This window comes from Mobula birostris, chromosome 3 (genome assembly GCF_030028105.1).
Source record: "Mobula birostris isolate sMobBir1 chromosome 3, sMobBir1.hap1, whole genome shotgun sequence".
In the NCBI taxonomy this organism is placed as follows: domain Eukaryota; kingdom Metazoa; phylum Chordata; class Chondrichthyes; order Myliobatiformes; family Myliobatidae; genus Mobula; species Mobula birostris.
The window spans coordinates 147,924,205-147,936,667 of NC_092372.1; the positions used below are offsets into that span (position 1 = coordinate 147,924,205).

At 39.6% G+C, this 12,463-nt stretch overlaps 1 protein-coding gene across 1 annotated transcript in view; it reads right to left on the reverse strand.

Moving 5' to 3' along the window:
• casd1 (CAS1 domain containing 1) overlaps window positions 1–12,463 on the reverse strand; it is a 113,639-nt gene that overhangs the window by 14,866 nt on the left and 86,310 nt on the right. Inside the window, exons 9-11 of the mRNA XM_072253428.1 lie at window positions 3,285–3,701; window positions 2,507–2,596; window positions 2,218–2,337 (exon numbers count right to left, since the gene is read on the reverse strand). Of these exons, the coding sequence (XP_072109529.1) occupies window positions 2,218–2,337; window positions 2,507–2,596; window positions 3,285–3,701 (627 nt within the window). The remainder of the gene's footprint in view (window positions 1–2,217; window positions 2,338–2,506; window positions 2,597–3,284; window positions 3,702–12,463) is intronic.

The window sequence follows — 12,463 nt, forward strand, 5'->3', positions numbered from 1 at the left end:
TTGGTCCCTGAGGAACATCGTTTCATTTAGTATGCAAATGTGTATGGTTGAATGATAACAAATTTGAACTTGAACTACCAATTTTAGTGCAGTATATACCTGACTCAAAGATTCCTCTGAATTTCAATGCTATTATGGGTCCTACCAATAACTGTATACATTTGATCTTCAAATATGCAACCCCTCACACATATTAATCTGTATCTGCCATTTCTTTGCCCACATCTGTAACGGTTATAAACCCTGCTGTATCATTTGATGACCTTCTTCACTCTCCACAACTTAACCAATCTTTGTTACTTCTGTAAACTTACTAACCAACTTATTTTCATCCAAATCATTTATATAGAATACTTTAGCACTGAACATGCCATTTGGTATGTGATGCTGTGCTGATCACATGATACCAGGAAGAGGAATTTAGGTGCTCTTCCTGTGTATCATCCATACCCATTCCCTTCATAAATAAGTATCACATAACAAAAGATGCCAGCAGTAATTCTTAGTGGAATAAATAAGGATGAACCTGTGATGTATGTAAACATTCAGAGGTTTTCAATAACGTTCCACATAAGAGGTTAGTGTATATATTAAAGCATTTGAAGTTTGGTATAACGGATTAATAAGTAGAAAATAGGAGTAAATGGAGCTTTCTTTCAAGTGGCAGGCAGTGATTAGTGAGATGAAGTAAACTATACATCAGTACCATTACTACTAATACTAGCGCTGTCATAAATCAGTACCACAGCTATTCCTAATATACATCAGCTATTTGAACAAAGGAACTGTGAGGAGAGTACAAAAAGGCTCTAATATGATGTAGGCATGTTGGGTATGCATGAAACATGAAGTTTAATATGGATAAATATGATATTGTCTACTTAAGCTCCAAAACAGAAAGGCCTATTACTTATGTGGCGATTGATTGGGAAAAGGAAATCTCAATTAGACCTGGGTGTCCTTGCAGACTAGTCATTGAAAGCAGGTCTTCAGCTGCAACAGCTTGGAATTTAAAGGTATGTTTGCCTTCATTCCCGTAGCTGTACAGGACATTGATGAGATATTATCTAGAGTTATGGTCTCCTTATCTGAGAAAGCATGTTCCTATCATGGGAATACAACAAAAGTTCACGGGACTGATTTCTGAGATGCCAGGATTTAGGGTAAGATGTGATTGGGCTGATTAGGCTACATTCATTGGGCTTCACAGAAACATAAAATACTAAAAGGATTAGTCACCAAGAGAACGTCCCCCATGGTTGTAGAGTCCAGATCCTGGGATCATAACCGTGAGTTATTAGGTACGCCAATTGAAATAGCTATCAGGGGAAATTTACTGACATGGAAGAAAGTGAACCTGGGGCATTTTCAATCACTGAATGCAGTGGAAGTCAAGTCAGTACACAGAATCAGGAAGATGGTAGATATATTTCTTAGTGCTAAAAGGATCAAGTGGTATGAGGAAATTACTGAAGCAGATGATGGTGACAACCATAATGAATGGTGGAGCATGCCCAAAAAAGATAAACAATCTAACTCCTGTTCCTACATATATATCTATATTTTTATGTTTTATTTTAAAATATTAAATATCTTATAAAACTTTGGATGGGCCGTATTTGAGGAATTGTGTGCATTATAGGAAAGATATGGAGATTTTAGAGGGAGAGGGTGTAGAAGAGATTCATACAGATGTTGCCTACATTAGAGAGTATTAGCCTCAAAGAGAGATTGGACAAACCTGGATTGTTTTCTTTGAAATGCCAAAGGCCAAGGTGTGACTGGACGAAACAGCACAAAACAATGAGAGGCAAAGGTGGTGTAAACAGACTCTTTATCCCAGGATGGAAATGTCAAATACTAGAGGGCAGAGCTTAAAGATAACTGGCTGAAATTAAAGTGAATTGTCTTTTTTAAACAGAGAGTGGGAAGCATTGCTAGGGTTGTGGTAGAAGCAGATACAATGCCAGCATTTAAGAGGTGTTTAGACAGGCACATGAATGGTCAGGGAATGGAGAGATATAGACCATGTGCAGGTAGATAGGCGATTTAAATGTGCATTAAGGTCAGCAGATACATTGTGGGCCAAAGGGCCTGTATCTGTGCTGTACTGTTCTATGTTCTAAATAATTTGAATTTATGCTTTAACTGAACAAAAAGAGAAAGTTTAATTATTCTACATAATGTGCAGTCTTTGTATAATTTTATATTGGTTACCTGACAAATTCGAGAGATTCCATATTCCCCGCTTTTCCAAAAGTAAGAAAAGTGTCCATAACCTGTTTGGAACAGGTAAGCTGCCACTAGAACGCGAACATGCATGTACACAGGTAAAAACTAAAAATAAAAAGTTCAACAGATTATAATGTTCATGTCGATAGTATTGAAATCAAAATATTACACATTGGCATCAAGGCACATTAACAATTAATGCAAAAGTAAACAAAATTTCAATCAAGCCTCTACTCTGAGCATGTAACTAATATGCATAAGAACTGATACTTACAGTACTTGCTCCTGATATATGATATATCAGAATTATTAACTGCATCCAGCCCTTCCACTCATCTGTCTGTTCTCTGTTTAACATAGTGGTCTAATAAGAACAAGGGAAAAAAATCATAAACATACATATGTTAATAATGATTAAATCACCCCACTTATTAACCAGCACATTAATTCCTCCAATTCTGAAGCCCAATAATATTGTTTGTCAGTCAAGAGTTTATTAGCGATTCAACCACCTTTTAATCTTTTACTTCCCCACTCGACCCCAAATCATTTATTCCCTTATAAAATAGCTTTTCTGCCTGCAGGGCTGAACAAGAGCAATCCTTCCTGTAGTCAAATGCAGATTTTCTCTACTTCACATCTAGCTTGGATGCGAGTTCACTAATAAGAAGCCAATACTGCATAACTATGACATCATGACTTTCCATTTTCAAGGGAAACATGACAGCAAACCACTAAAGAAAAATTACTTTGAACATTATGTACTTTAGACCACTAGAGTGAAAATATACTTAAGAACCAAAATGCCTTTGACTTAATGTATAACTTAAATTATGGATCCAACCAATTACTTTAGAAAATCTGTAGTAGGACAAGTATCCAGATTTTAACATTCCTGAATTTCTTTGCAAATTCACTTTTTGTAGCTGTGAATTATCCTATTTGATTTGAAATAAGACACATATCAGTTTAATTCTTAATCTGCAATAATACTGCACTAAGCAATAAATGTACTGTAACATGAAATGCTGAAAAACATAGATTAAAAATACCTCTTTTGTATTATCATTGTAGAAAACTCCCAGCACAATAATATACACCAGTGGGATGAAGAATGTTGAGTGTGTGTAATACTTCTGTTCTTTCATAAATAAATCAGCTCTATCACAGAGATAGAAATAGCCCATAATCAGGCCTAATTTAGAAAGGCAAAACAATAGTTTTTCAGGACTAGAAAGTGAAGCTGTGGCAGGTTTCTTCTCTTCTCCACTCTCCACATCAGCATTAGGTTTACTTCTTCGCCAACTATGACAAAAGTAAGTTGCAATTATACAACCAATTATGCAAGTGCTAAAAAAGCAGCCAGTCAATTTCTGAATGAGTGAAAGAGGTGGCCGAGGATGGCAGCATGAACCATCAATGGGCTTCACAATCCTGTTGCAGTAGGAATTCATAAGAATCATAGCATTCTGTAAGAAGAAAAATTAAAAATTGCTATTTTACCTAAAACATCCTTCAATGTGATTAAACAGACTAAAATAAAATTTATAATTATTTATTTCATATTGCATGAACACAATGTCACTACATATAAAATTTTACCATATTAATTAATGCATTAAACATTATTGCAGCAATGTATTAAAAAGTATCAGGACAACAAGCAGTTCACATTTTTCATTAGTGTTTTATATTTTCAGTGGTTTATCAGTTGGTTTACTCATCAAAGCCATTCATATATAAATAATAAAAGCACATACAGGAAGATCCTTTAGTACTGTCTAAATGAGCCTGGAAATGAAAAAAAAATACAGCAGGCTGCTGAAATACACTCAGTGGCCAATTCCTGTGCCTGATGAAGTGAACACTGAGTGTATATTCATGGCCTTCTGCTGCTGTAGCCCATCCGCTTCAAGGGTGAATGTGGCGTGCGTTCAGCTATGCTCTTTTGCACATCACTGTGGTAATGCTTGGTTATGTGAATTACTGTTGCCATCCTGTTTGTTTGTCAGTTTGGCCATTCTCCTCTGAGCTCCTCTCATCAAGAAGGCGTTTTCATGCACACAGCTTCCGCTCACTGGATGTTTTGTTTCTCCCGCCATTCTCTGTAAACTCTAGTGACTGTAGTGCGTGAAAATCCCAGGAGGGCAGCATTTTGTGAACGCACAGAACACCCTGTCTGGCACCAATAATCACTCCACAGTCAAAGTCATTTATATCACATTTCTTTCCCATTTTGATGTTTGGTCTGAACAGCAACTGAACCTCCTGATCATGCTTTTACGCACTGAGCTGCTGCCACAGGGTTGGCTGATTGAATATTTGCATTAATGAGCACATGTACAAATGTACCTCATGGAAGTGGCTGCTGCATGTATATCATTCTGAGACAGAATGAAACACCAAACACAAAATCTATGTCAGCCCAAAAGTTCCTTGCAAGCTCATATTATTTGCTTAACAATCAAGTTTATTTTACTTGAGAAAAGTCCAGGAGCAGAATTTTAAGTAACTAGAACTCTAAAATGCACACTCAATGCATCCATAATTCATCATTAATGAAGGCAGGGTCAGCTAACATAAGGGCCTGATATGCAGTTCAATCATACAAGTAGATTTAATAGCTCTGAGGATTCAAGAATCCCAACAGCTGAAGGGTAACAGTAACTGCTAAACACACCGGGGAATTATTTTTAAAGCTCTGCCTGTAGACAATGAGAAGCCAATATTATTATTCTCTGACCTATCAGCTATACATCCAACCCAGTCCACAAGTCTTTGAGACCAATCATCAATTTGATGCCCTTATATCCAGTCCAACCCACCAATCTATATGCATTGTGCATCCTTCGAACTGATTTCTAATGATGTCCTTAAGGCCTTTAAGATTAAGATGCTCCCCAAGAATTAAAAATATAATTTTATTGGATAAACTCCAATATTATGGACCCCAAACAAAGTACTCTTAAACCATACAACCAGATGAGTAATTTTCAAAGTTTACTTTCATAGTGCAGCACAGAAACAGACCCTTCAGCCCATCTAGTCCATGTTGAACCATTTAAACTGCCAATGCCCATTGCTCTGCTCTGGGACCATAGCCCTCCATACCACTACCACCTATGTACCTATCCAAGCTTCTTTGAAATATTGAAATCCAGCTCACATACACCACTTGCACCAGCAGTTGTTCCACACTCTCAGTACTTCTGAGTTCCCCACAAACTTTTCACCTTTCACCCTTAACCCAGGACCTCCAGTGGTAGTTCCACCCACTCTCAGTGGAAAAAGCCTGCTAATATTTACCAAATCTATATCCGTCATAATTTTGTACGCTTCCATTAAATCTCCCCTCAATCTTCTACGTTCCAAGGAATAAAGTTTCAATCATTCCTTGTAACTCAGATCCACCAGTCCTGGCAACATTCTTATGAATTTTCTCTGTACTCCTTCAACCAGAAGTCCTGGTACACATTCGCACCAACTACATATGTAGGAAAGGTGAGGAGGTCCTGAAGAGAGATTTTAGGGAGCTAGATAGAAACCTGAAAAACAGTAATCTCTGGATTGCTGCCTGTGCCACACACCAGTGTGGGTAAACATTAGATGATTTGGCAGATGAATGCGTGGGCTAAGGAACAGGCGCAGGGAGCAGTGGTTCAGATTTATGGATCATTGGTATCTCTTCTGGGGAAGATGTGACCTGTACAAAAGGGATGGGTTACACCTGAATCAGGGGTGGGGGGGCAATATCCTTGCAGGCAGGTTTGCTAGAGCTGTTCAGGAGAGTTTAAAGTGACTTGGCAGGTGGATGGGAACTGGAGAGACAGTGCTGAAGATGAGGTAGTTTGTTGACAAACAGAGGCAGTGTGTAGTGAGCCTGCTAGCAAGGAGAGGCTGATGTTAGGGTAAAGTTGCAGTCAGGATGATTTGCAATGTAAAAGGCAGACAAAATCAAAAAGGGTAAATACAGGACATAAAGTGTTATAATTGAATGCGCACAGTATAAGGAATAAGATATATGAACTTGTAGCACAGTTACAGATAGGCATATATAATGTTGTGGGCGTCACAGAATCATGGTTGAAAGACAATTATAGCTGGGAGCTTTGTCCAAGGATACAGATAATGTCAAAAGGACAGGCAGGTAGGCAGAATAGATGGGTTGGCTTTGTTGGTAAAAAATGAAATCAAATCATTAGAAAGAGGTAACATAAGATAGTAAGTTGTTGAATCTTTGTGGGTAGAGCTAAGGAACTGCAAGGGTAAAGAGTTATTATATACTGACCCCCAAACAACAGTAAAGATATGGACAACAAATTACAATGGGGGATAGAAAATGCATGTCAAAAGGGCAATGTTAGAATAGTTATGGGGGATTTCAATATGCAGATAGATTGGGAAATTCAGGTTGACGCTGGATCTCAAGGGAGGAAATTTCTAGAATGCCTACGAGATAGCTTTGTAGAACAGCTTGTGGTTCGGGCCCATTAGGAAATCAGCTATTCTATATTGAGTGTTGTGCAATGAACTGGAATTGATTAGAGAGCTTAATGTAAAGGAACCCTGAGGGATGAGTAATCATCATATGATTGAATTTATCCAGCAATTTGGGAAGGAGAAGTTAAAGACAGATTTATCAGTATTGCAGTGGAGTATCGTGGAACCTATACAGATTACAGAGAAGATGTTTGCTGTCCTCAGGCAAATTCGGGTAGATAAGTCCCCGGGCCGAAAAGGGTCTTTCCTTTGAGCCAGCGGGAGGCAAGTGCAGAAACTGCAGGGGCCCTAGCAGAGACATACAAATCACCCTCATCGAAGGGTTTGGAGAATAGCCAAGGTTGTTCTGCTGGTTTTTTTTTCCAAATATTTTTATTGTTTTTTTTTAAATAAAGAGAGTATAGTATAAAGGAGGTTTGTGCAGTTCATAACAAATGTATCAAATGTACAATTCACATCTACAAAAGAGATGCACCCACAGTACAAACATGCTTTGGTTGCCTCCCTGCCCTGATCCATCACTCCCAATCCCCACCTCCAAGCCATCATTGCATTAGCAAAACGGGTTAAACAGAACCTTTGTCCCTACAGAGTTGCATTGGTATAGAGAAGGTGTATTTTCCTAATACACAAACTGTTACACGTTTACAAGTCTGGGTCTGTAGAATTTTACCAGGAAATGCTGAAGGTCAGGGATTTATGTGCAGAGGAAAAGAAGAAAGAATGGACCTTTACTTTGGCTGGGAATTCTGAAAATATTCAAGGAAGGGTCCCCACACCTTTTGGAACTTTATGTCCGAGTTGAGAATTGAATAATGGATCTTCTCAAGGTGTAGACTGGACATGATGTTCCTGAGCCACTGAGCATGGGTGGGCGGGGCAGCATCCCTCCACCTGAGCAAGACTGCGCGCCTCGCCAACAGAGAGGCAAAAGACAGTGTGCGACGTTTAGTGGGATTTAGGTGCACCTCTCCGGAGGTGCCAAAGAGAGCAATCAAAGGGTTAGGTTTCAAATTGTAATTAAGTACTTGGGATAGAGTTTGGAAAATATCTTTTCAGTATTTTTCCAAGCTAGGGCACGTCCAGTACATGTGAATAAGGGAAGCCTCACCCCTTTTGCATTTGTCGCAGCAGGGATTAACATCTGGGTAAATGCGAGATAGTTTAATTTTAGACATATGGGCCCTGTGTACGACCTTGAACTGTAACAAGCAGTGGTAGGCACATAAAGAGGTTGATTTAACTAACTTAAGAACTGAATCCCATACATCATCTGACAGTGAGAAGTTTAAATCTTACTCCCAGGCAGCTTTAATTTTGTCAAGGGTGGCTCGCCTCAGGACCGCTAGCTTGTCGCAAATAGTAGATATTAGACCTTTGCACAATGGATTTATGCAAAGAAACATATCAACGACGTTTGTGTCGGGTGCCTCAGGGAAGTTTGATATCAAAGGGCTGATAAAATACCTAATTTGCAAATATCTGAAGAAATGAGTGTTGGGTAGGTTAAACTCTGCAGACAGTTGTTCAAATGATGCAAAGCAGTTGTCTATAAAAAGATCTTCCAAGCACCTGATGCCCTTTCTGTACCAGTCTTGAAATGTTGGATCATGTATAGAAGGCTGGAAGAGATAATTATATAGAACAGGACTTGAAAGAGAGAAGCCAAGGAGACCACTATGCTTTCTGAACTGAGCCCATACTCTCAGGGTGTGCCTGATAACAGGATCAGCAATTGATTTAGGCCTAAGAGAAGGGAGTGCAGATCCAAGAAGTGCAGAGATGGAGAAATTCCTAATAGAGCTCAGCTCCATTGTCACCCATATTGGGCAGTCAGATTGGTTGTAAAAATGAGACCAAAAGATGAGACAGCCTATGTTAGCTGCCCAGTAATATAAGTGAAAATTGGGCAAAGCTATGCCCCCAACACTTCTAGATTTTTGAAGATGGACTTTATTCAGTCGGGGACACTTGCCCTTCCACAAGTAAGACGATATGACTGAGTCTAGAGAGTCAAAGAAGGCTTTAGGAATGAAAGCTGGTATGGATTGATAAAGGTATAAGAATTTGGGAAGGATGTTCATTTTGACAACATTAATTCAGCCCATCAGGGACATGGAGAAGGGTGACCACTGTGCTTTGTATGATTGAACAAATTAATGAAATTTTCTCCAAAAAAACACTTATGTTTCCTTGTTATTGTGACGCCAAGGTAAGTAAATTCACTACCTTAAAAGGGAGGTTATGGTTCTGCTGTTTGAGAAAGGCTCTACAAATTAACCAGGAAATTATAGGCCAGTGAGCCTGACATCAGTAGTGGGAAAGTTATTGGAATGTATTCTAAGGGACTGGATATACGAGAATTTGGGTAGACTTGGAACTGATTTAAGGATAGTCAGCACGGCTTTGTGCGTGGTAGGTCATATCTAACCAACCTTTTAGAGCTTTTAGACCACAAGACCAAAAGATATAGGAACAGAATTAAGCCATTTATCCCACTGAGTCTGCTCTGCCATTTCATCATGGCTAACCCAATTTTCTTCTCAGCCCCAATCACCTGCCTTCTCCCTGTATCGCTTCATACCCTGACGAACCAAGAACCTATCAACCTCTGCCTTAAATATACATAAAGACTTGGCATCCATAGCTGCCTGCGGCAAAGAATCCTACAGATTCACCACTTACTGGCTAAAGAAATCCCTCCTCATCTCTGTCCTATAAGGACGCCCCCTCTATTCTGAGACTGTGTCCTCTGGTCTTAAACTCCCACACCATAGAAAAGATTCCTTCCCACTCTATCAAGGCCTTTCACGATTCGAGAGGTTTCAATGAGGTCACCCTCATTTCTCTGAATTCCAGTGAATACAGACCCAGAGCCATCAAACGCTCTTCATATGACAAGCCATTCAATCCTGGAATCATTTTTTGTGCACCTCCTTTGAATCCTCTCCAGTTTCAGGGCATCCTTTCTAAGACAAAGGGCCCAAAACTGCTCTCAATACTCCAAGTGAGGCCTCACCAGTGCTTTATAAAGTTGCAACATTACATCCTTGCTTTTATATTCTCATCCTCTTGAAACGAATGCTAACATTACATTCCCTCGCTGCAGACTCAAGATGCAAATTAATCTTTAAGGAATCCTGCACAAGGACTCCCAAGTCCCTTTGCATCTCAGTTTTTTATATTTTCTCTCCACTTAGAAAGTAGTCAAGCCTTTCATTTCTTCTACCAAAGTGCATGACCATACACTTTTCAACACTGTAGTCCATCTGCCATTTCTTTGCCCATTCTCCTAATCTGTCTAAGTCCTTCTGTAGCCTCTCTACTTCCTCAAAAGTAGCTGCCCCTCCAACTATCTTTATATTGTCTGCAAACAAAGCCATCGATTCCATCACCCAAATCATTGACATATAAATGTAAAAAGAATCGAACCTGACACACTTCTCTGTGGAACACCACTAGTCACTGGCAGCCAATCAGAAAAGGCTCCCTTTATTCCCACTCATTGCCTCCTGCCAATCAGCCCCTGCTTTATCCATGCTAGAATCTTTCCTGTAACACCATGGGCTCATAGCTTGTCAAGCAGCACATGCGTGGTATCTTGTCGAAGTCCTTCTGAAAATCCAGGTACACAACATCAACCAATTCTCCTTTGTTTATCCTGTTTGCTATTTCTTCAAAGAATTCCAACAGATTTGTCAGGCAAGATTTTCCCTTGAAGAAACCATGCTGACTACGGCCTATTTTATCATGTGCCTCCAAGTATCTGAGAGCTCATTCTTAATAATCAACTCCAACATCTTCCCAACCACTGAGGTCAGACTAACAGGCCTATAGTTTTCTTTCTTCTGCCTCTCTCCCTTCTTGAGTGGAGAGTGAAGTGACACTTGCAATTTCCCAGTCTTCCGGAAACATTCAGAATCTAGTGATTCTTGGAAGATCATTATTAATGCCTCCACGATCTCTTCAGAAATCTGGGGTGTACCATCTGGTCCAGGTGACTTATCCTCCTTCAGACCTTTCAGTTTCCAAAGAACCTTCTCTATAGTAACTTCACACACTCCATGCCCCCTGACACTTGGAATTTCCACTATACTGCTAGTGTTTCTACACTGAAAATTGATGCAAATATTTATTCAGTTCATTCGCTATTTTGTTGTCCCCCATAACTATCTCTCCAACATCATTTTCCAGTGGTCCGATGTCTACTTGCCTCTTCATTTATCTGAAGAAACTTCTCATATCCTTCTTAATATTATTGGCTAGCTTACTTTTATATTCCATCTTTACCTCCTTAATGACTTCTTTAGCTGCCTTCTGTGTGTTTTTAAAAGCTTCCAAATCCTCTAATTTTCCAAACAATATTTGCTCTAATATATGAACTCTCTTTGCCTTTAATATTGGCTTTGACACAGTTGGGTCATCTTTCCTTTACAGTACTTCTTTCTCTTTAAGATGTACATATCCTGTGCCTTCTGAATTGTTTCCAGAAGTTCCAGCCATTGTTACTAGATATAAAAAAGGTACGGAGTACAGAGAAAATTTTCAAGGATGTTGCCAGGTCTGTTAGACCTGAGTTCCAAGGAAAGATTAAACAGGTTATGACTTTATTTCTTAGAATGTAGAAGATTGAGAGATTTGATAGAGGCATACAAAATTATGAGGATTACAGATAGGGTAAATGCAAGCAGGCTTTTTCTACGGAGGTTGGTGGACTACAACCTGACATCATGGGTGAAAGTTGAAAAGTTTTAAGGAAAATATGAGAGGAAACTTCTTCCCTCTGAGGGTCCTGGCAGTGTGGAACAACCTGCCAGAACAAGTGGTGCATGCGAGCTCGATTTCAACATCTAGGAGAAGTTTGGATAAGTCTGGCAGGGACCAGCCACACCGAAGGGTCTGTTTCTGTGCCAGATTTTCTAATGACTCTACTACTAGGAAGATGTGAGGGGAAAAAAATCTCTGGCAACGAGTGAAAGCCCACGTGGTCAGAGATAGAACGTACAAACTACACACTGACAGCAACAGAGAAGCAAACCAGATTTTCAGAGCAGTGAGATGGCTGCACTACCTGCAGAAATAGCATGCCATTTGTACAAGCTTGCAGAGAGGCTGAAAACATTGAGTGAAAAAAATACCAAACAGAGCAATGAAGGGGACCCTCATCCTATGCTTTCTAAACTGATCAGTAACAGATGTAATACCAAGTAGATTTGCTCATCAATTCGACAACCATCCTCTTCCCTCAGGCTGTAAGACTGATAAACACCCTGCTGCAACCAAGATCTTGTTTCTAGAACTGTAATGTTTGCTGTTTAACTGTGCTGTGCACTACATGATTTTAAATTATGCTTTATTTGCTTATTTGTGGAAATAATTTGTTTTATGCATTGTGTCAAATATGCTTTGTAGGTGCAACGTGACCTGGAGGAATGTTGCTTCTTTCAGTTAGAAACGTAGAAAACCTACAGCACAAAACAGGCCCTTCAGCCCACAAAGCTGTGCCGAACATGTCCTTACCTGAGAAATTACCTAGGGTTACCCACAGCCCTCTATTTTTCTGAGCTCCATATATCTGTCCAGGAGTCTCTTAAACGACCCTATCGTATCCGCCTCAAACCACTGTTGCCGGCAGCCCATTCCACGCACTCACCACACTCTGAGTAAGAAACTTACCCCGATATCTCCTCTGTACCTACTTCCAAGCACCTTAAAACTGTGCCCTCTCGTG